The sequence below is a fragment of the Hylobates moloch genome, unplaced genomic scaffold (genome assembly GCF_009828535.3).
Source record: "Hylobates moloch isolate HMO894 unplaced genomic scaffold, HMol_V3 SCAFFOLD_15, whole genome shotgun sequence".
In the NCBI taxonomy this organism is placed as follows: Eukaryota; Metazoa; Chordata; class Mammalia; order Primates; family Hylobatidae; genus Hylobates; species Hylobates moloch.
Window position 1 is genome coordinate 69,954,213 of NW_026652290.1, and position 25,166 is coordinate 69,979,378.

Here is a 25,166-nt window from a genome sequence, read left to right on the forward strand (position 1 = left end):
GGGGGTAGGGAGGGATGGATGGGGGAAGGGAGGGATGGATGGGGGAAGGGAGGGAGAAAGGGAGGGGAGAGAAACACAGAGAAGTTAGCAACCACTGCTCTAGGATAAATCCAGGGTTAGGAAAAAACTCCAAAGCCATGGGGCCTCTCTGTTATCAAGACCAAATGGGACTGTGTTAAGTGCATTTTTCAGAATTGGACTCTGTTAAGAGTATTCCTAAGAACTGGACTCTGTTAAGTGTATTCCTATGTCTTCCAGAATCATGTACAGAGATGCTTAGTGAGGAGGTTGATGGAAAGGATTCAGGCAGAAGAACTACAGGATGTCCTGAAAGAAGCCTACCCTCTTGGAAATGCTCTTGACTGAAGCCTATCACACAGCTTTGTGTTTTGTTGTTGTTGTTTTAAAAATGGGGATATGGTCTTAGACTTGGCTATTTTAGGTGAATACAAAGTTATTTGGGTGAAAAAATGAGAGTACAAAGGGTGGCGTAAAGGGAACTAAGTAAAGATGGGCAGAATACTGAAGAGGCCACTGTGATGATCCAAGAGAGGAACGATGAAGCACTTGACTGGAGCAGTGGTTGTGGAGAAGAAAGCAGGTGAGTATTTAAAGAAAGGTTGGTGAAATAGACTTCACAGCACTTTGTCATGGATTGTCTTCAGGGGATGAAGTAGGAAAAGCAACCCAAGGGCAATACCAGTTTTCCAGCTTGCACATCTGGATAGATGGTGGTATCATGGAATGAGACAGAGAGAAAATATCAATGAGGGAAGATGATGAGTTCAGTTTTGGCACACTGAGCTTTCAACACCCATGAGATAGCTTTGTTAGTTGGAAGTTCCACTGAGAGATGGAAGTCAGTGATATGACCCTGGGAATCACCAGCCAATGGGTGTGATATATAAGATTAATTAAGAGAGAGGGTAGATGGTAGAGGGTGAAAAGATGCCAGCCAAAGGTAAAATCCTGAGGACCAACAGCATGTAAGGGGCTAGAAGAGGAAGCAGAGGCGAGACACTGAGAAGAGAGGGAGGCATCAGAAGGGCCAAGAGAGATTCTTTCAAAAAGGTGAGAGAAGAACATTTGTATTCCTCTCTAATACGCACTGTCCAATTCGGTACCCAACGCCATGTGTGGCTTTCAAGAGCTTGAATTGTACTCTAACTGTAAAATACACACTGGAATTGGAAGTCCTACTGAAAAAATTGTAAAAGAACATAAAATATAATTTTATATTAATTACATGTTGAAATATTTTTTAACATATCGAGTTAAAATATATTGTTAAAATCAGTGTCACCATCTCAACTTTTTTAATGTGCCTGCTAGAAACTTTATACACATGGCTCACATATTTCTATTGGACAATGCTACTATAGAAGAAACAAGTTTTTTTATTAAGACAGAGAGAGGAGAGTCACTGGACTCAGGGGTTAGAGAGTCCCCATGTCAGCAGAATGGCAGGCACAGAGGACAGATGAGATGGGATAGAGAGTGAAGAAAATACTGCAAGGCCTGAATAAGAAAGGAAAAAGGTTGGAGGGAAGGTGATGGCAGAAATGTGTAAGTTTATAAGATTAGTCAAAGGACCTGTTTTTTTCCTGAGGAGAGTTGGGTGGAGGTGGGAAACTGGGATGTATTTTTTGGTTGAGGACATGGATCTGGCTGTGGGAGAGTGACACAGGAGACACAGATGAGGGAGCACGGATGGACAGGAGGCCAGGGTCAAGCACCAGGTGAGGGACCTGTCTTGAATAGGAGAAGGGACTTACTTCCTCTGAGAAGAGAGGGAAGAAGGTGAATGGCTTACGTGAGTGAAGGATGGGAAGCAAGATGGAGGAGAGAGAAAGAAGCACCAAGATGGAGTGCATGCCAGTGGCTTCTGTTTTCTCTATGAAGGAGGGGCAGGAGGTTGAGAAGGGGTGAAACCTGGATGACTGCTGAGAAGCAGCAGAGAGAACCAACCAAAGAAAAGGATGAAAATGAGGCAGTAGCCTGGAGGGCCACGTGCAGCAGCCAGGCAGCCTCTCTGGTGGTGGCCATCTGTGCCAACGTGAGACTTCCTATTAGAAGAGTGGAGAGGCAGGTGGTAGGAGGAATGTAGGGGAGAAGGGCCAACAGGACTGGGAAATGGCATTTAGGTAGGCACAAAAAGTGAGGCCAGGAAGGGCTGATGAACTTGGGGAAAAATGAAGGTGTCTAGGCACTCGTTTGTCTTGATGAAGATCAGATGTACCCGGGAATGAGAAATCCAGAAGACAGCTGGTTAAGACACTGAGGGACAGAGGAGTTCCAGGTGATGATGTAACCCAGGGCATGGCAGGAGCTGGCTGGGGTTGGCCAGTTGACCATGAGCTGAAATGCTCAGAGACAGGAAGTTGACAGATGACAAGAACAGGAAGGGGCAGAAGATGGCAGAGCATGACACGAACTTCAAATGAGCGGGAGGGAGTCGGGTAAAGAGCACGCCAACATACTTTAAACACACCCACAAGAGCACCCTGATCCTTCACACCTTTCACTCCTGCAAATGCCTCCTTGGTTACCACATCCTGACCACACACTAATTGACAGGAGGCAGGTCAACACCCCTGGTAGTGCCCATTCCCCCCAAATGAAGAATCTGTGAGATGTTCAGACACTTGCCTAAAATAATCAGACCAAACTCTGCCACAGTCTTCAGAGAGACACTCCCTTTTGACAGAAAAGTGCTTATATATTTTTGAAGTGTTCTTTTATCTCCACAAGTGAGTAGGTTTGATTCGATGATTACACTGTGGGAGTGTGATTTCCTAGGCACATTAATCTTCTAAAAATCATTTTCCAACACTTTACTTCTGGATTTTTATACACTGGCCACTCTTTGTTATCAAAAGTGAAGAAACTATTCTATAATGAACAGCAGGTTTAATGCCTAAAATTATCAGACAGAAGTCATTGCTTTGCTTCAAACCAATACAGAAAATCAAGGGGTTTGAATAAAGAAAATCAGTTATGAAAATAACATCATACTCACTTATAAAAAAAATCAACGAATGATTCAGCTTTTGGTGGAGTTACCTAGCTAAGCAATAGGCCTTGGAGATGATTAATTTCAACATTTCTGGGTTTAATAGATATTATAATTTCAGTCCCTTCCATCTTCATAAAGAACAGGAGTCTTGCATTTCTACCTGCTCGCTGCAGCTCTGAGGGCAGAACTCTTGCAGAACGAAGGGGTGAGGTGAAGAAGAATGTAGCTTAGAGAGAAGGGTTCTGGAGTAGGAGTGCTCCTCACCCTATGTGCACTACACGTGCGCCATCACTCTCCCATGGGGAGGGCTGGGCTCAGCTTAAACAACACACATGCAACTGCAGATCTCCGTACCAACTCTCAGGCTCTGTAAGGTCACTCCAGCCTCAGAAACGGGATGGAAATGTCGAACTAGAAGTTCCTCCCCATTTATTGGACCAAGCTTCAAGATAGGATTGAGCAGTTTTCATCAATCTCCATATGGTAAATTCAGCAGCACTAGCTTAGCAGGATCGTCAGTTCTTAGCAACTCTAACAATACAGGCCCACAAAGCAGCTATTGATCAATGACAACAAAGGGCCTCTGTCCGGCTACGCTGAGGAAGGAGCTGGAAGCGCAGGCTGCTCATTTGCCGTTGACACTGTGCCACTTCACCATGCTCATCGTGCCTCAGGCAAGCTTGAAATTCCCACAGATCTCTGGATTAAATAAGGCGTTTAAAAAAAACTGGGGGCAGCTTCCACATATGAGTGAATAGCAGAAAAGAGGATTTTGAATGGTCCCAACAGAAATAAATGACAAATGTTCGAGACGAAAGATATGCTAATGATACCAATTTGACCACTATACATTGAAAATATTGAAACTATGTACCTTAAAAACATATACAATTATCACGTGTCCACTAAAAAATTAGAAATTAAAAACAAATTGGGGGCAAATTCTCCCAGATTTCTGTCTCCAAGCACAGCATAAAAGGTTAGAAGGAAAACTGGGATTACTTCTATATGGTGATTTGGCGACTGAAGGAAATCTGTCTACATCCTTCCCATTTTCTCATAGTCACTTATGAGTATGTTCTTTGTTTCACCGTAAACCTGCTGACAAAGCAGCTTGGTGTGTACGATAGGCATGATGGCCACAGTGACACAGAATCTTCTCGATTCCTTTTGCCTGGGGTTAAATAGATTTAAACCAAACAAACATTGTAATTCCTGAAGGACAGATACTACAAAGATTAAAAAGTCATTTTGCCAAGTGCAGTCCCAGGGCCAGTTGGGGCATCCGGGATTCTACATGAGTCACATTATTTCCCACAAAGACCATCCATAGTTGCTAATGAAGTGAAGGTAAAAGTGGTCGCTGACCAAGAATGGAGTTGCACAGCATCTTGACGGCAGATTAAATATTAAAAGAAGCAGGCTAAGTAAATTGATCCATTCATCTATTCATTCGAAAAGTATTTGTTTGCTGTGTATTAAGTGCAAGGCACCACGTTAAACACACAATGGTCCCATGATAGGTACAGTACCAACCACTGGGGAACTGATAATCCTACACAGTTTATAATCCAGTGAAGTTTTATATTGATGCCATAGACTCATAAATTAAGGAGTCAAGGATTAAAGAAGGCTATTAATTTAGAGTTGAAACCAAAACATGACCAAAACAAACAAAAAAAATCTCTGAAACCCCATAAAAAATTTTTAAGTCTGTAGTATACAGTTTTCTTTATAGAACTTTGTTTTTGTTTCAGTTCATAAACCCATTCAAATCAACTCAGAAAGAATGAGATGGAAGATAGGTTTTAAGTCCTTATCCATTCAACTGTAAGGACAGTCTAATAAAAATTCTGGAAAATGCTAATGCTAGAGTGGAATTTTGAGGTCATTTGGTGCTAGCGCCTGTCAGTTCACAGGTAAGGGCACCACCATTTATAAACGGCTTAGAAACTACTTTTAATTTTGGTTTGGTAAAAGTTCCTTGGTTTCCTAAGGAACATATGCCATAGACTGACAGTGAATATATTCCGCAAGGACTAAAATATTAATGCAGAATATTCACAGATTCCTCCTTTATAATCTGCTCCTAAGAATAATTCTGGCACCGCCTCCTCGTGTTTGCTTGTGCCGGGCCGCTGAGATGGCTGGAGAGTGAAGTTGCCTCTGTGGTGGAAGGCAGTTTGTGAAGTGAAGTGGTTCCTTTCCCCTCTCTTCACAGAGAATTGGGAGAGGAATTCCACTTGGGACACACCCCCAGACTTGCATGGGATGCCCAAACCTCATTAAACCAGGACAACCGTCTCTTGTATGAAAGTTGTTAGCCTCTGCTGTTGCCTGGAGGGCGGGTCAAGAGAGACAGAGCAGAGCCCAGGCAGGGGCACTGCAGGGAGCGGGGAGGATGAGGATCACCCTTCAGGATTCTGACATGCCTGCTGGTCCACAAGTGGGGGCTACTGAAAATGATGGAATGCTGACAGCTGGGGTCAGCCAAATATGGGTGCATATCACAAGGGGCTACTGGTACTTGGAAATGAGTCCTCGTTCATGGGGACTGCTGGAAGCAGTACTCATCCATCCACATGCAAGTAAACTTACAGCAAGTATGACAGACAAAGGAGAGTTGCCTGATCCTCTAGACCCCTCCTAAACATCCACTATCACACATTCCCTGCCACACAAAGCAGACAACTACCCTGAATACCACTGAGATGCAGTCTAGGGTAAGGGCTTCTCCACCTCAGAGCACTACTTGGAATTGCCTAAAGGCGGAAGCCAGATGGAGGACGCTGCAGCCTGAGTGCTGGAATGATGACCAGGGAGGCCAACTGCTTAGAAGCAGAGATTTCCTAGCTGGATTATGGATTTTAATGACAAAGTGTCAACAAGATCTCAGAATTTGATATCTAATCCATGGGCTAGACTGAAAATGAACGTAAATCTTGTTAAGTTGTTGTTAAGGAGTCTATTTATTCATTCAACACATATTTACTAAGTGCCAGCATGTTCTAGATTATAGAGATAAAGCAGTGTATAAAACAGAAATTTTGCTTTCACAGAGCTGACAGCCTACTTGGGAGAGGAGGGCTTTATGTGTAACCCTGATCAGGTCAACAGCAAGGGCCTGTGATTGTTCAGTTCTTAAGGCAACTCCCAGGTCTCCCACCAACAGAAATGAGGTAATAAGGAAACCAAAAATGAAGCCCTTGGAAAGGCAGTTTTCCCCAGTGCCAATCTCAGACTTGGCAAGACAGAACAAAGACAAACAAAATCTTCTAAGAGGGCCGAACAGGTGCAGCCAGAAGACGTCCAAGGAACCCATCACATTGTGCTGAAGAGAACCTCAGACAGCCTGAAGCCTGGGCCTGAGGCAGGGTTCTGTTGAAGCCAAAGTCAGTTAGTTCCCATAGTAGATGTGTCAAAGTGTCTTAGAATTGTTTTGTAGTAGTTACTTACACTGCCTGAGCCGGTAGGCATGTACTCAGATTCTCTTAAACATTTGGGTATGTGTTTCAGGAGAAGATGGTAGAAAAGTATAAAATACACCTCAGAAGAATAAAGGAAGCCTCTTGTGCTTCGAAAAACGCTAATAAGCATGGCTGTATGTCTCACTGGGGCATGCTAGGGACTTGGGAAGCCCTAACAGTGCTGCCTGAAAAATGCTATTAGCTCCTGCCTTATGTAACTGTATCTATAGCTTTCTGCATACCCTAAAATTAGAGAAACTTCAACTAACTTTTTTTTTGAGATGGAGTTTCGCTCTTGTTGCCCATGCTGGAGTGCAATGGTGTGATCTCAGCTCACTGCAACCTCTGCTTCCCAGGTTCAAGCGATTCTCCTGCCTCAGCCTCCCGAGTAGCTGGGATTACAGGCACCCGCCACCATGCCTGGCTAATTTTTGTATTTTTAGTAGAGACGAGGTTTTGCCTTGTTGCCCAGGCTGGTCTTGAAACTCCTGACCTCAGGTGATGCGCCTGCCTCAGCCTCCCAAAGTGCTAGGAATACAGGCGTGAGCCACAGCACCCGGCCCCACCTAACTTTTATACAATCACTTTTCCATCATTCACATCATTAACATCACTATCCTGTGAGGACTAAGCAGACTGGTGTCAGAAGTGGGATTAAAGCAAAGGATGTCTTTAAGCCTTTGTCAGAATGTAGCTGGCCACTTTCAAGGTAGACACTAAATTATTTTGAGGTTTTATATGTAAGAGGAAATCCAAGGGGAGCCGAGTTTTGCTTTGACTCTCATTGACCCAACTCTTGTAGAAGTCAGAGATTCCGTAATGATTTAAATACAAACAGTATTTAATTAATGCACAAAGTTTGACTGATACAGTATATAAAAACATTGTTGCTTGAAACTTTTTTTTAGAAGATGGCTGTGTACATGTCATCTACCCAGGTAAAACAGCTGAATATCTGGATAAAATCTAACACATCACTGACTACAACTATAAATATCACAGTACCTACAGTTATCCATAATTTATAAAGTAAACTACACTAAGTTGGAGCTAAAGCAATATAATTTAAGCATTAAAAACTAACTTTTCTACTTTTTTTTTTTTTTTTTTTTAAAGACAGAGTCTTCCTCTATGGCCCAGGCTGGAGTACAGTGGCATGATCATGGCTCACTGCAGCCTTGACCTCCCAGGCTCAAGTGATCCTTTTATCTCAGCCTCCCAAGCAACTAAACTACCACCTCAGGCTAATTTTTAAATTTTTTGTAGAGACAAGATCTCCCTATATTGTCCAGGCTGGTCTCAAGCGATCCTCCTGCCTTGGCTTCCCAAAGTGATGGGATAACAGGCTTGCCCCACCGTGCTTAGCCTAAGACTTTTTTTTTTTTTCGAGACAGAGTTTCGGTCTTGTTGCCCAGGCTGGAGTGCAATGGCTCGATCTCGGCTCACCACAACCTCCACCTCCCGGGTTCATGCAGTTCTCCTGCCTGAGCCTCCCGAGTAGCTGGGATTACAGGCATGTGTACCACGCCCTGCTAATTTTGTATTTTTAGTAGAGATGGGGTTTTTCCATGTTGGTCAGGCTGGTCTTGAACTCCTGACCTCAGGTGATCCACCCTCTTAGCCTCCCAAAGTGCTGGGATTACAGGCATGAGCCACTGTGCCCGGCCCAGACTTTTTTTTTTTTTTTTAAGAGACACATGACTGTTTTAGCCCGAGCTAAGCAGGAGAGGCTGGCAACAAGCCCAAAGTCTACTGAGGAAGGAAAAAAATATGCTTTAGGTGAGTTTGGGATTTTGACTTTTGGCCATAAGTTATGCAGCTTCTCAAGTAAGAAAAGAAGGGAACAGTTAAACCTCTTTTCAGTGATAGGCAAAAAATGCTGTAAGTAAAATAATGTTATAAAGATAATGTAGAAACAGGAAGTGTAAAGTCTAACATTCTTTTATTCATCCCTGGATAGACAGTCAAAAGCTGTATGCCTCAGCAGTTGTTAATAAAGGACCTTGAAAAAATACAGATGGCTGACTCAGGTGCACTGAGAAAACAATCCTTGAGCTAATTATTGTATCCTCTTCAAAACATAAAGGTTAAGTGAGTACTTATATGCCAATTTCCATAATAGTTTAATTCTCTATTTATTCTGTATCTTATTATAAAGTTGGGTTTCTGTAGAATGCAGGTTCCAACTGTATATAGCAAATAAAAATATCCATTATGATCAACCCCTATGTGGCCGGTTAAGTGAGGAAGAGATGAGGACATCCACCTATGTCAAACAGTAGGCATTAAAAAATAAATTACTAAGCATGGCCCCATCAGATGTAACTAGGAAGACTAACACCTGGTTAGCTGATATGAATTTCAGTAAAAGATCATAAGCCACGCTTACAGATATTATTAGATACTACATATCAATTATCAAAAAGAAAGTTCCTTTGTGATCGTGTAGTTACCACAGTATACAAAATTGAAGCTGCATGACAATTTGATAAGAAGAAAAAATGTGGACATTGGCACTAAGTATTTCCGTAGTTGTAAGTTTCTAATTTCTGGCTTTCTCTTAATGTGATAATGAAAACCTCTGGAGATGAGTCCAAGGTGTTTAAACGTACATTGATTCATTTATTCACAGACAGGGTCTCACTCTGATGCCCAGGCTGGAGTGCACTGGTGTGATCACAGCTCACTGCAGCCTTGAACTCCTGGCCCCAAGGGATCCTCTCACCCCAGCCTCCTGAGCAGCTAGGATTATAGGAGTGTGTTTTCATTCTCAGCTAATTTTTTAAAATTTTGTTTGTAGAGATAGGGCCTCCTTATGTTGCCCAGGCTCATCTAAACTTCTGCCAGCCTCAACCTCCTGGGTTCAAGTTATCCTCCCACCTCAGCCTTCCAAGCTGCTGAGATTACAGATGTGAGCTACTACGCTTGGCCTTAAACATTATTTTTAAAGATACATGGGAATAACAAAACATAATGTGAATATAAGACTACAATTTTTAAAAGTAACAAACCTCAGCATTAATGTATTTTATAAGTTGATTGTTGTGGCACGCTCAGATGGTGGTATAAAAACTGTGACTCACCAAAATTGTTTCACTTTAATTGGGTAAAGTTTTAAATGTCTCTAATAATTCTTGACATTGATTTGGTTGAATTTTTGCTGGCCATCTCTGATTTTTAAAAAGTTATGCAGATATAATACTAGGTAATAAAAACATATGCAAAAGTAGTTACAAATGATAGTAATTACTGTTCAAAAGTAAAATACCCTAAGGTTCTTTTCTGTGATAATCACCACTTTCCGCTAGAAAAAACAAAGGAGAATGAACTAGATTTTGTGTGTTCTCCAAGTCTGCAACTAATGTGTACTCATAGAGCCTAGATGCCATTCACAGGACAGGAATACCAAAGATAAGCATGAGACCCCTTAGCGAAAAACAGACAATTTCAAAGGTACATGGTGGTACTACAAAAATGACACGTACACCCACCCAAGGAGGGTCTGCTCAAGACCAAACGTGACAATCTAAACACGAAGCAATGCCAATACCAAACCATTAATGAAAATCAGTTGAGCCTACAAAAGGTTATAATATTCCTTCCAGAGACAAATAATATAAACTATACTTTAAAAAAGGAATATCTACTAATAATAAATTAACTCATACTCAGTTTATCACCAAAAATGAGGGCAGAGTGACAAGTGATTTGACTTAAGAAATAAAATAGCAGGCCGGGCGAGGTGGCTCACACTTGTAATCCCAGCACTTTGGGAGGCCGAGGTGGGCGGATCACGAGGTCAGGAGATCGAGACCATCCTGGCTAACACGGTGAAACCCCGTCTCCACTAAAAATACAAAAAATTAGCCGGGCAAGGTGGTGGGCGCCTGTAGTCCCAGCTACGCGGGAGGCTGAGGCAGGAGAATGGAGTGAACCCCGGGGGGCGGAGCCTGCAGTGAGCTGAGATCGCGCCACTGCACTCCAGCCTGGACGAAAGAGCGAGACTCCGTCTCGAAAAAAAAAAAAAAAGAAATAAAATAGTAATTGTTTAATTGATGTATCTTTCCCTTGAGAATTCAAATATTAGTTTGAGATGTAAAAAAATATATTTTTTGAGCTGGGCATGGTGGCTCACACCTGGAATCCTAGCACTTGGGAGGCCAAGGTGTAAGACTGCTTGAGCCAAAGAGTTTGAGAACACCCTGGGAAACATAGTAAGACCACCCCGTCTCTAAAATAAAGATTAGCTGGGTACGGTGGTGCACACCTGTAGTCCTAGTCCCAGGTACTTGGGGGGCTGAAGTGGGAGAATTGCTTGAGCCCAGGAGGTTGAGGCTGCAGTGAGCCAGGATCACGCCACCGTACTACACCCTGGGCAACAAAGCCAGACCCAGTCTCAAATATATACAAATATATATATATATATAATTTTTTTTTTTTTTCCTAAGTTGATACTATATAACTCCAAATCTTAGGCCAGAGGACTAAATGACAAAAATGGAATTTACACTGACCTGAAATGTGGGCCTCCTGGCAGATGTCTCTAAAAATTGACCTTCCCTCAAGCAAAGTGACAGCTTATGTGTGTCTGCGGAGCAGCCAAGCCCTGAGCCAGTCTCTCGCCAAGGGAGGAGCTCACGGGAGGAGGGGAGGATACAAATTTTCCCATGAGAATGACAAAATACAGGGGCATCACTGACATTCCAGTAGGAACCTGGGACACTTGGAGAGCTGTACTTTTAAGAGAGTATTATGTTACTTCCTACTTTTATTTTTCACTTCCATATGTGTATGTTTTGAAACAACAAACAAAACCTTTACATCCTGACTGCTGGCATCTTCCAACATTCACATGACCATCCAGTCATATAATACTCCCACATGGCTAGGGCAGGAATCATTGACTGTCCAGTCCAGCTGAAGACAATACGGTATGGACCAGTGACCACTGCATGTTGTCTCATTCTCCCTCCTTCAAAGTGGTGATTCAAAAAAATTATCTTCATTCTGTCCTCTCTTGACCACTATTTGGCAAGTTAGGGTGGTTAATATTATCATTAGCCACAGGACCATGAGGGGCTTTATCTGCACCTGGATGAGAAAATTTCACAGTACTCTCAGATCCTGGATGAGGCAACTGGCTGAGACTTTGAGCCAACTCTTTTTGGGAAGATGGCATAACCGCATTTCAAATTACATATAGGATAGTGGGGGTTTTTAGTGTTTTTTCTTTTTTTTTTTTTTTTTTTTTTTGAGAGAGTCTCACTCTGTCACCCAGGCTGGAGCGCAGCAGTGCCATCTTGGCTCGCTGCAACCTCTGCCTCCTAAGTTCAAGCGATTTGTGCCTCAGCCTCCCGAGTAGCTGAGATTACAGGTGTGTGCCACCACACCAGGCTAATTTTTGTATTTTTAGGAGAGACTGTTTCACCATGTTTCCTAGGCTGGTCTTGAACTCCCGGCCTCATGTAATCTGCCCACCTTGGCTTCCCAAATTCTGGGATTACAGGCATAAGCCGCCATGCCTGGCCTATGTATAGGATAGTTTTAAATGGGGCCATTTTAAGAGGATATATATGACAAGAAAAGGGTGAATTGTAGTAGACATTTTCCATTTTGGGTCTGTCCAAATCACCTCTGGGGGAAGTGATTACAGAGAGGTGAAGTGATTACAATGCTAGTCTATGGTGGCAGCTGACTATTTCCAAGGGAAGAGTCAAAGACTTTTTTCTTCCTAGCCCATAGTGATTGGTTCAAGGGTAGTCCTCGGGCTCACCAGAGCCAACAGCACCTCAAAAGACATTTGTAGGGAGAACTTGTGAATCAGAGGCACTTCTTTCGTACTGATTTTGAACCACAGAGACTGTAAGTTCTGCAGCCATTTTTCTACCTGAAGAACTGTAATAACCCAGAGGAAGCAGAACTGAGATATGAAGGAAAAAACCAGAATCCTGGCAGCAAGATTTGAGTTCTCTTAACAAGTGCCACCTGAAGTTGCCCTACTCCTGCATACTTAGGTGTGTAAACCAGTAAGTTCCCTTTTGCTTAGGCCAATTTGGGTTGGGTGACCCCCTTGAAAGCCCCTACATTATAAATCAAAAAACAGTATGTAAGCTAGGTGTGACTTTGGTAACGTGAAAAGAAAATTCTTAATTTTACAGGCAACTCTAGTAATTTGGTACCAAGCAAACCTTAGGGATTTTATCACTTGATGAATTGGGGAAACTGTTTTTACTGAAGTCTGAATACAGGATTTGGGCACCATACCTCATGTTGAGATGATATAAGCATTTTGTATCTTAAATTGCTCTGAAAAACTATGCTTTCCCTCTTCATTTTTTCTCCCCAAAAGGAATTTTTCTGACATTTTAAGTATCAATTAAATATCTTAAGTTTGTAGATGGACAAAAGATTACATTATAAGAAAACATGGCAAAGGAGATGAGGTCAAAAGCTGAGAGTAAGAGGTGTGTCAGGTTGGGGCATGGCACTTGAGAGGCGGGAAGGTTTGGAAGGGTTCCTCTAGACCAGAAGTAGCGTCAAGTAGGCTGGGGATGAAGGAGGGCAGCATGGGGTAGCCCTGAGTGCCCAGATAAGGAGTGAAAGCATGGATTCTCAAAAGTAAAAAAGACTTCATGACTTTCCTCAGCCATGCACCACACGTGGCAGCTGAGCAGCAAGATCACCCAAGGGTTCACCCAAGGTTGGGGACTACCCAGATGAGTCTAGGTCATGGAGGCAGGGCATCCCAGTGTGCTAGAGGAAAGCTGGAGCAACTGGGATACCCGCTGAACACCTCACGTACATTACATATCTGGTAGGTGTAGCCCAGGATTCTTTTGAGACCAATCGTAAATTTCTTCTCAGCTTCCTCATTTTTTGAAAGATTAGAACTGAAGATCATATGGCTTCTGAAGAGTAAGAACTCACAGTGTAATTAGCAATTGTACAAGGAAGCATGATCTGAAATCTCACAGCTATTTTAAAGTCAAATAACTGAGTCTAATTAGAAACAATCCACAACTATCTTAAAATTTAGGAATTAGGAATTCAGTTGCTTCAAAAGTAATTGATGCATAAAGCACAGCTGCCTTCAAGGCATTATTCTCAGTGTGACAGGTGCTACAGCCATCTCATGGTTTCTAATTGCTTTTAGGTGACAGGGGATTTACCACAGGTAGAGCTGCCTGAAACATTGCTAAGAGACAAAACAGTGCTAAGGACCCTGCGTGGAGCAGTTATTCCAAGCTCACATCTCTTTCAGTCTTCGAGTACTCGCCTCCCATTAGTCTTATTGGTGCATGTCTTGAACCAAGTGTTTAGAAAAAGCACCCCGGTATACAGAAGTATCTGCAGGTATATACAGAAGGCACAATGACGGGAACACCAAGGAAAACCCCTGCCTCTCAAATCTTCAAGCAGGGCTTGAAGTAGCCAAAGAAAACAGTATCAGGGGCTGTTGGGCAACGGCCCTGAATATTCCCAGGGAGAAGCTGGCCACTGCTGCCTGGCTTCATGTGGTCCCGATGTCAGCATTTTTCTTTCTCTGCCCCTCTGTCATTCCAGGATGCTGGAGTCCATGGGCCCTGTTTTACACTCTAGATGAGGACTAAGATATGCTGTTTAACATCTTGTGCCACCCTCCCAATTCCATCACTCATCCTGCTTTCTCTCAAATTCCCCGAATGCCCTGCCTTGCCTGGCAACGTTCTAATTTGTGGCCCAGAAGCTGCCTACAGTCTGATCTCTAAGGTTCAGGCTCCCCTAAAATTACTGACCAGAACTGGTGGAGTCTGCTTGCTCTTGGTTCTGATTGTGATTTGCCCTCATGGAGACTGCTAAGTTGGGCATCATTTATTGCTCTTTACTAGCTGACCCTACCTGGCACGGCCCCACTCTGCTCCCGGCATGCTGTGCAGCTGGCAGTGTGCGCTCTAGTTACAGCTCCTCCTGGGAATTGAGGCTGTCAAGGCTTTTTAAGTTATCTAGGAAGTTGCTCTCTACAGAAAAGGTTTGATTATTCCTCCAGACCCTATACTTATCTTAAAATTGTTTTCTTCACTAAATTCTGGTGTGAATTTTTTTAAATGCCAGTTAAGTACTGAACTGCCTACCCCATCTCATAATATTATAAGGCTTTTTCCTTGTTAAAAAAACTCATTTCAGTCTATACTACTATACAGTTTCCTATCTGATGGGGTATAGCTTGATAATAAAATGGGGTAGCTTGAAAATTCTGAATTTTAAAATGAAAAATTCTTAGGGTCCTCTCCATCATCAGTCCTCCTACCTTTCATTAAGTTGGGCAGTATGAAATTTTGACAGACTTGCCCAAAGAGGCAACGAGACAAGAAGAGGACTAGGTGAGCCTTGGTTTGGGTTTGAAATCAGCTGTAGTGGTTGGAATTTGGGGCTTGGGTTAAATGATTACATTTTGGTGGCTAGCACGAATCTCAGCATGATGTATGACTGAGTTACAGAAATCAGCCAGAAACACCCTTGGGATAATGGCCATGTCAACTCATTTCATAATGGTATGTGAAACTAAAAATGAAATTAGAAAGGCTGGGTAGTTTTTTTTGTTTGTTTGTTTCCAAAGGAATGTATAATTCAGGTGAAACATTTTTTTAGATTGGATTATTTAAGTGGGAGGCCTATTCATGCACTTCTGTGCAAATGGTTCTTTTTTCCCCTTAATTCTTAGAATTAAGACTTTTAAAATTATTTTGTTTGTGGCCACTTTAAAATCATGTTGCAAGCAAAATGAACAACGAAGACCACTGCAGAAAAATCTCTAATTTTTTCTTAAAAGAAAGCTCTGGATCTTTGTAACATCTAACACAGATGTTAGGGAAAAATTAGGGCTTTTCTGCATTAGATTCAATCTTCTTGCCGGTAGCACACCCACCATTTACCAAGTTTATTTTAACATCTGGCACTGAATTTAAGCAGCAGGAGGAGGAGGAGGAGGTTACATTTCTTTGCATCTAAAACCCCACATAATAGTAAGAAGTGATAGATCAGACTTATTAGTTATTATTAGGCAGAAAGCCATACTAAATGCAAACTACTTGAATCTCATAAATTATATATTGTGGGACCAGTGTATTGTGAACATCGAGCTTACCTCAATGTGAATAGCCAACAGAATTCTTAAAACATCTTTGAGATCCATGAAATTCTCTTTAGTTATTAGAGTTTTTATTCAATATCCACTCTTAGCATGAATATGATAAATTAAGTAACAGTAATTCTGAGCTTTTCTTTTTAGAAATGCTAAAGTGTTTGACAATTCTTATCAAAACTTAAAATAGCACATTGAAAAGCCTCAAAATAATACTAGAAAACACTCTTTCTACATAGAGGATCCAGGCAATAAAACCAAATGGGATAGGCCGGAATTGCCAAACCCACCTGGACAAATCTGGGCAAATGAAGACACAGTAAGAGAAGATCCACCAAGTGAATGGAGTATAAGGCACAGATTCTGTTTAGAACGGAAGGCGGTTTTTCACAGCTCCGCAACCATTCCTCCATGACCTCAGAAGCCCGTCCTCCCTCCTACCTTGCTGGTCAGCAGGCTTTCCTGTCAGCCGCCACAGTCAGGACTGCATTTGGGCTACCCTAGCATTTTTTCTGGGCATGGAGAAGCGTAGTCCAACCAAATTTCATGTCTATTCAAGTCACATTCCATAACCAACTTCCAAAAAGTATAAACCACCCTTTGCCACGTACTGGGATGTTGTGCAATTTTTTCTCAGCTTAAGCCTGGGTACAGGTGAAGACTCTGTGCAGATTTATAAAAGACTGACTTACGTAGCAACTTTGAGGGCAAAGAAAATGCACTCTGGCTTAAACAAGTTTCTTGTCATCAGGTATAATAAAAGCAAGCAAACCTGGCAACACCATACCTTTCTTCCACAGAAACTTCCTTCAGCTGCTGGTGTGGCTTGGTGCCTTCCATTTCCCTGATGCTCACAGCATAGATCTTGGTGGTGTAGTCAATGGCCTTTTCTCTAGCAACATCGCTGTCATAGCCTCAAACAACAGAAAGAGATTGGGGAGCCAGTTGGTTTGCAGTGGCCCAGGAAGGGAGGTGTTAGGAGGTGCATTCGGCGCAGGAGGCATGTGGCAGGTGGGGGCTCACCTCCATCCTCTTCCACGTCAGTGTCGGACTCCTCGCTGTCCACCAGCTTGCTCTCCTGGGTCCCCACAAACTCCCTGGTCCAGATCATCAGGGCTGTGTCGGCACCACCCACTGTGAGCAGCACAGAGTCATTGTGCAGCCACCTCACGTTGGTGACGTGTGCACTGTGCCCCACGTACTTCTTGAATCTTGCGTGCTGTCCCTGTAAAGCCCGAAATTGGTGATTACCCCAGCCATTGTCTCATTATTCCTTTCTCTGGGCTCATTTATCCATATTAGTTTCTACTGGTTTCTACTGGATACAAAGGAAACAGTTCAACAGCAAATTCCTACATTTCAACTAGAATGTAAGCTCCATGTGGGCAGGCACTAGGTCTCTTTTTTCTTCAAACAGTACCCAGCTCACAATAGGTCCTCAATATATTTTTGAGGGAATGAATGAAACATTATACTACAGAACCTATTTTCTGGGAATCTATGGACATGTAAAAAGCTTGTTCTGGTTCTCTCAAATGTCAAATGTGCTGCCTCCACAGGTCTCTAGTGTAAACTCCTGACTGTGAGTCTGGCTGACATCTGAGATCAAAAGTGTCTTCACAGCCATCTCCTACAGTGACTTTTGTACCATAGTCCAGGCAGTGGCAGAAGAGCAAAGGATATCTTATAAAACTGGGACCTCAATTCAGATATAAAATGAACACAGTGGTTTCTGCCACAGACGCTAGAAAGCATTTTTAATGGAAACACTCAGACACTGATTTAAAGCAAAGCTCCTTTTCAGCAAATATAGCCAAACACATAAAACCCAATTTATCAGTAACGACTACAAGCTTTTTGGAGTGGTGCGCCCAAGACACCCCACCTTTATCCTCGGGTGGAGGGCAGAGGGTGGAGGGTGAAATGTGAGTCAGCTGCTCATGCCAGGGCAGCCCTGCCAAGTGGTGCAAAATCAAAGCTGGCACCAGAAAGAACTTCCATATTCAGCTCATGAGCCACAGCCTGGCAAAAACAGCTGCAGCGGGAGCCATTTAAAGACGTGGAGTTTTTCCATCCTCTCAGCGACTCAGAGGGAATACCTTACACAATAAGGGAAGCCACATGCACTCTCTGAGGTTGTGAGAGAGGCACCAACATCCTAGATGAAAATTTTATTAAGTAATTTACAAGTGGCTCCCAGAGGGTTTTGGACTGGCATGCTGGAGAATCTCAAACCAGCAAAGACATACGACAGGAAACAGGTGAAGGAGCGTTCATGACTTTGTAATACTCCTAGTCAAGATCGCCCTGTATTTGGCCAACTACTAGCTGACAGCAGAGTGGAACTGCCCACTCCTCATTAGAGTACTGAGCCGAGAAAGATTCCTGAAGCAAACAGGCAGGTCAGATTTCCAGGAGGCCCTCCAGAGTCATTAGTTTGCTAGCAAACAGGCAGAACAAAAGAATTTCCAAGAAAAACCCATTTGAACATGTGAGATCCAGAAGGCATGGAAACAGAGGACAGTCACAGCAGCTGCAGCCATGTGCCCTGCTGGTCTTCCAGCTGGAAGCAGGAGCACATCCAGTTTATACAATACAAATGCAAGCAAAAGGCCTTTGACAAAATTCAACAACGCTTCATGCTAAAAACTCTCAATAAATTAGGTATTGATGGGACGTATCTCAAAATAATAAGAGCTATCTATGACAAACCCACAGCCAATATCATACTGAATGGGCAAAAACTGGAAGCATTCCCTTTGAAAACTGGCACAAGACAGGGATGCCCTCTCTCACCACTCCTATTCAACATAGTGCTGGAAGTTCTGGCCAGGGCAATCAGGCAGGAGAAGGAAATAAAGGGTATTCAATTAGGAAAAGAGGAAGTCAAATTGTCCCTGTTTGCAGATGACATGATTGTATATCTAGAAAACCCCATTGTCTCAGCCCAAAATCTCCTTAAGCTGATTAGCGACTTCAGCAAAGTCTCAGGATACAAAATCAATGTACAAAAATCACAAGCACTCTTGTACACCAATCACAGACAAACAGAGAGCCAAATCATGAGTGAACTCCCATTCACAATTGCTTCAAAGAGAATCAAATACCTAGGAATCCAACTTACAAGGGATGTGAAGGACCTCTTCAAGGAGAACTACAAACCACTGCTCAATGAAATAAAAGAGGATACAAACAAATGGAAGAACATTCCATGCTCATGGGTTGGAAGAATCAATATTGTGAAAATGGCCATACTGCCCAAAGTAATTTATAGATTCAATGCCATCCCCATCAAGCTACCAATGACTTTCTTCACAGAATTGGAAAAAACTACTCTAAAGTTCATATGGAACCAAAAAAGAGCCTGCATCGCCAAGTCAATCCTAAGCCAAAAGAACAAAGCTGGAGGCATCACACTACCTGACTTCAAACTATACTACAAGGCTACAGTAACCAAAACAGCATGGTACTGGTACCACAACAGAGACATAGATCAATGGAACAGAACAGAGCCCTCAGAAATGATGCCACATATCTACAACTATCTGATCTTTGACAAACCTGACAAAAACAAGAAATGGGGAAAGGATTCCCTATTTAATAAATGGTGCTGGGAAAACTGGTTAGCCATATGTAGAAAGCCAAAACTGGATCCCTTCCTTACACCTTATACAAAAATTAATTCAAGATGGATTAAAGACTTACATGTTAGACCTAAAACCATTAAAATCCTACAAGAAAACCTAGGCAATACCATTCAGGACATAGGCATGGGCAAGGACTTCATGTCTAAAACACCAAAAGCAATGGCAACAAAAGCCAAAATTGACAAATGGGATCTCATTGAACTAAAGAGCTTCTGCACAGCAAAAGAAACTACCATCAGAGTGAACAGGCAACCTACACAATGGGAGAAAATTTTTGCAACCTACTCATCTGACAAAGGGCTAATATCCAGAATCTACAATGAACTCAAATTTACAAGAAAAAAACAAACAACCCCATCAAAAAGTGGGCAAAGGACATGAACAGACACTTCTCAAAAGAAGACACTTATGCAGCCAAAAAACACATGAAAAAATGCTCATCATCACTGGCCATCAGAGAAATGCAAATCAAAACCACAATGAGATACCATCTCACACCAGTCAGAATGGCCATCATTAAAAAGTCAGGAAACAACAGGTGCTGGAGAGGATGTGGAGAAATAGGAACACTTTTACACTGTTGGTGGGACTGTAAACTAGTTCAACCATTGTGGAAGTCAGTGTGGTGATTCCTCAGGGATCTAGAACTAGAAATACCATTTGACCCAGCCATCCCATTACTGGGTATATACCCAAAGGACTATAAATCATGCTGCTATAAAGACACATGCACACGTATGTTTATTGCAGCACTATTCACAATAGCAAAGAGTTGGAACCAACCCAAATGTCCAACAATGACAGACTGGATTAAGAAAATGTGGCACATATACACCATGGAATACTATGCAGCCATAAAAAATGATGAGTTCATGTCCTTTGTAGGGACATGGATGAAACTAGAAAACATCATTCTCAGTAAACTATTGCAAGGACAAAAAACCAAATACCACATGTTCTCACTCATACGTGAGAATTGAACAATGAAAACTCATGGACACAGGAAGGGGAACATCACACTCCGGGGACTGTTGTGGGGTTGGGGGAGGGGGGAGGGACAGCATTAGGAGATATACCTAATGCTAAATGACGAGTTAATGGGTGCAGCAAAACAACATGGCACACGGATACATACATAACAAACCTGCACATTGTGCACATGTACCCTAAAACCTAAAGTATAATAATAAAAAATAAAAATAAAAACAAACAAAAAAAGAAGTAAAAGAGCGAGAGAAATGCCTCTCTATACCCTTAACTTATAAGAGGGACACAGGATTTCTAGATGGGAAGAAAAAATGCAAAAAGAAAGGTTCAGGGAAAAACAGACTCTAAGGGATGAGACTCTGGTTGCAAAGGGGAAAAAAGGGACATAGAGGAAGAGAGAGAGAGGAAAAATTCAGGGCCACTGAAGAGATTTAACAAGGCAGAGATTCTTCCAGCAGTGGGTGATTCAAGATTCTTAGAATAGGAAACAAGATCACTGCTCCATGCAACAATAAAGGGAATTGACAGTTGCTAGAAGGTTCTGTGAAACCAGCTGCTGTCTCAGGAGGAAGACACTGGCAGGGATGTTTAGTGGTTCCCGGCAGGGCCTATGGAGGAAATGTCCTCAAGACTTGGCACAGCCAGTGAGATGAATGACCTTTCTGGGTCTTCAAGCCAAATTGCACTTGTTACACCCATCAGAACTTGCTGCTTCACCACAACTCTATCCATCAAGTGATGAAATAACGGATGATAGCACCAGAAAAACCTAGAATATGCAGTGGTTCATGCCTGTAATCCCAGCACTTTGGGAGGCCGAGGCGGGCAGATCACTTGAGGTCAGGAGTTCAAGACCAGCCTGGCCACCATAGTGAAACCCGACTCTACTAAAAATACAAAAATTAGCTGGGCATGGTGGTGGATGCCTGTAATCCAAGCTACTTGGGAGTCTGAGGCAGGAGAATTGCTTGAACCTGGGAGGCAGAGGTTGCCGTCAGCCAAGATCACACCACTGCACTACAGCCTGGGCAACAGTGAGACTCCGTCTTAAAACAAAAAAAAAAATTTGGAATACGTCTCCAGAGTAATGGTTGTCAATCCCTTGTAGGGAACAAATGACTGAGAATCTCGTGAAAGCTGTGCACTCTCCCCTACATTCACATTTCAGTTTCCCTGGCTGTAAAATTTTCCATGCAAAGTTTCTCTCTGAAGAATCATCCTCCAGAGCTTTTGACATTCTGAGGAGGAAACTTAAGGACTTGAGGGCATGGAGAGTTTTAAAAATGCAAATGACAGTGGTATTTTAGCCTCTCCATTTAGCAGAAGGGTCTAGGTTCGGAAGGGAAGGGAGGCTATGGGAAGCTATCAGCAGGCCATACAGATGGTGTCAAAAAACAGAATTTGGTTTTCTGGTCCATGGTTTAAGGTACTACAAAAATGGGTCGTGCTCCTGTTGAGGCTCTGACAAAGGATAGAATCTGTCTCATGGAGGTTGGGACAAGGTGGTTGTCAGGGCACTAACGATCTAATTGGGAAGGCTTTAACCTATAAAACTGAGTATTAATAAAGATACTCATCTGGCATGGAAAGAAAAATGCCTGGAAGAGATGCCCACTCATGGGAAAGTAGAATGAGAAAAAGAGCCAACATAATGATGTGATTTTAGCAGCTAACAAACGGAACTTGAATTTTGGACACAGCTGTGTGGTGGTAATAAGATCTCACAGGTATCACCAAGACCGATGACATAGAACTCAACGCGAGAACATAGCAATGGCATGGGACATTAGTCTGCTTGGGTTGCTATAACAAAATGCCCTAGGCTGGGTAGCTAAACAGCAGAAATTTATTTCTCACAGTTTTAGAGGCTGGACAAGATGAAGGTGCTAGCCAATTTGGTTCCTGGTGAGGGCTCTCTTCCTGGCTTGTAGATAGCTGCCTTCTCACTGTATGCTCACAGGAAGAGCAGGCGGTGTGTGTGGACAGTGAAAGCTAGGTCTCTGGCATCTCTTCTATAAGGACACTGATTCTATCAGATTAGGGCCCCTCCCTTATAAACTCATTTAATCTTAGTTACTTCCCTAAATGACCTATCTCCAAATACAGTCCCACTGGGAGTTAGGGCTTTGACATAGATTTGAGAAGACACAACCATTCAACTTCATAACAGATAATGAACTTTGTTCAACAGAGTGAGAGCAGTTGGATAAGTGTGACTATACAGCTGGAAAAATTCATTGGCAAGAGATTCATGTATTTGGGAAGGAAAGTGTGCCAGAAAAATCAGGTTTAAAAAAAAAAGAATAGGCCAGGTGCAGTGCCTCATGCCTGTAATCCCAGCACTTTGGGAGGCCAAGGCAAGTGGATCACCTGAGGTCAGGAGTTCGAGACCAGCGTGGCCAACATGGTGAAACCACATCTCTACTAAAAATACAAAAAATTAGCCAGGTATGGTGGCAGGCACCTGTGATCCCAGCTATTCAGGAGGCTGAAGCAGGAGAATCACTTGAACCCAGGAGGCAGAGGTTGCAGTGAGCCGAGATCACGCCATTGCACTGCAGCCTGGGCAATAAGAGCAAAAACTCCATCTTGAAAAATAAGTAAATAAATAATTTTTTTTTAAAAAAAGAGGAAGTGATTTTATCAAAATAATTCCTATTTGGCTAGTAGTTTAAGCTATGAACCTATCTCTTCAATCTGATTGAAGAAATACAGAACTCAAGAAAAACACAGAACTCAAGAATGAAAAGATAATTTAAAATAATGGACAAAAGATTTGTACAGATACTTCCCAAATAGTAAATAGATGAGAAAGTGCTCAGCATCCTTAGTCATCAGAGAAATGTAAACTGAAACCAAACTGGATGGCACTATCTACTCCCCAGGACAGCCGAATTTTATGCATCTGACAAGACCAAATATCAGCAACTGGAGCTCTTACATTTTTGGTGGGAATATAAAATGATACAACTTTGCAAAAAGGTCTGGCAGTTTCTTAAAATGTTACATATATTTTTCCCCATGACTCAGAAATTCCACTCCTATATATTTACCTAAGAGAAAGAAAGCATATGTCTACAAAGACTTGTCTAAAAATGTTCATAGCAGCTTTACTATAACCAAAAACTGGAAAAGTATGTTCATCATAGGAATACGGATGAACAAACTGTTATATCCACACAATGGAATTCTACTCAGCTATGAAAATGAGTGAACTATTATTATGCAACAACATGGATGAATCTCAGAAACATCTCTGAAAGAAGCTGGATAAAAAGCAGTACCTATTTCATTTATATGAAATTCTTAAACAGGTAAAATTTATGGTGAAATAAACAGTTGTTTCAGCTGAGGGAGGGATGGGGCATGGGGACTGGCCCAGAAGGAGTATGAGGAAGCAGCCTGGGGTGGCAATGGCCTATGTATCTTCATAAGAGATGTTTATATAGGTATATGAGCTTTTTGTCAAAGCTTATCAAATGGAACACTGAACATTTATGTATTTCAACTGTATATAAATTTTACTTAAAAAATACCATAAGCAAATCTTGAACTCTAGATAATAACGTGCATGATGAAACATTTAGGGGTAAGTATCTTGATGTCTAAAATTTACTTTTTCCTCGCAGCTTTACTGAGGTATAATTAACAAAAATTTTATACATTCAAGGTACAACAGAATTTGATATATGCATACATTGTGTAATAATTACAATCAAGGTAATTAATGCATTAATCATGACATAGTTACCATTGTGTGTGTGTGCATGTGTGTGTGTGTGTGTGTGTGTGTGTGTGTTTGGTGAGGACACTTAAGATCCACTCTATTAGCAAATTTAAAGTAAATAATACAGTATAATTAAATATAGTCACCATGCTCTACGTCAGATCCCCAGAACTTATTTATCTTAAAAGTTTATACCCTTTGGTCGGGTGTGGTGGCTCATGCCTGTAATCCCAGCACTTTGGGAGGCTGAGGCAGGCGGATCACCTGAGGTTGGGAGTTTGAGACCAGCCTGATCAACATGGAGAAAACCCGTCTCTACTAAAATTACAAAATTAGCCAGGCGTAGTGGCTCATGCCTGTAATCTCAGCTACTCAGGGGCTGAGGCAGGAGAATCGGTTGAACCCGGGAGGCAGAGGTTGCGGTGAGCCCAGATTGAGCCATTGCACTCCAGCCTGGGCAACAAGAAAGAAACTCGGTCTCAAAAAAGAAAAAAAAAAACTTTATATCCTTTGAACAACATCTCCCCATTTCCACCCACTCTTCATTCCTTGGCCACCACCCTTCTACTCTCTACTTCTATGAGTTCAACTTTTGTAGCTTCCACATATATGTGAGATCACAAAGTATGTGTCTTTCTGTGCCTGGCTTATCTCACTTACCATGTCCTTCAGGTTCATCCACATTATTGCAAATGACAAGATTTCCTTTTTTTTACGGGTGAATAATATACCACCATGTATATGTATATATACACAATAATTTCCTTATCCACTCATTTCTTGATAGATACTTCAGTCGTTTCCACATCTTGGCTACTGTAAATAATGCTGTAATGAACATGGTAGTGTAGATATCTCTTCAAGATACTGATTTCATTTCCTTTGGATATATACCCAGAAGTGGGATTACTGAATCATGTATTAGTTTTTAATTTTTTGAGGAACCTCCATATTGTTTTCCATAACTGTACCAATTTGCACACTGTTGGTGGGCATAACAGTGTACAAGGGTTCCCTTTCTTTACAACCTCACCAACACTTGTTCTTTTTTTAATAGACATCCTAACAGGCGTGAGGTGATATCTGTGATTTTGATTTACATTTCCCCAATAAGTGATGTTGAACATCTTTTCACATACCTGTTGGCCATTTCTATCTCTTCTTTGGAGAAATGTCTATTCAAGTCATTTGCCTATTTTAA

At 42.1% G+C, this 25,166-nt stretch overlaps 1 protein-coding gene across 2 annotated transcripts in view; it reads right to left on the bottom strand.

Moving 5' to 3' along the window:
- EML6 (EMAP like 6) overlaps positions 1 to 25,166 on the bottom strand; it is a 272,017-nt gene that overhangs the window by 31,628 nt on the left and 215,223 nt on the right. For both annotated transcript variants that reach the window (XR_009210040.1, XM_032176630.2), the window contains exons 27-28: positions 16,628 to 16,829; positions 16,392 to 16,518 (exon numbers count right to left, since the gene is read on the bottom strand). Coding sequence is in view for 1 of the 2 variants with exons in the window: in XM_032176630.2 (XP_032032521.1) it covers positions 16,392 to 16,518; positions 16,628 to 16,829 (329 nt within the window). In the remaining variant the exon portion in view is untranslated. The remainder of the gene's footprint in view (positions 1 to 16,391; positions 16,519 to 16,627; positions 16,830 to 25,166) is intronic.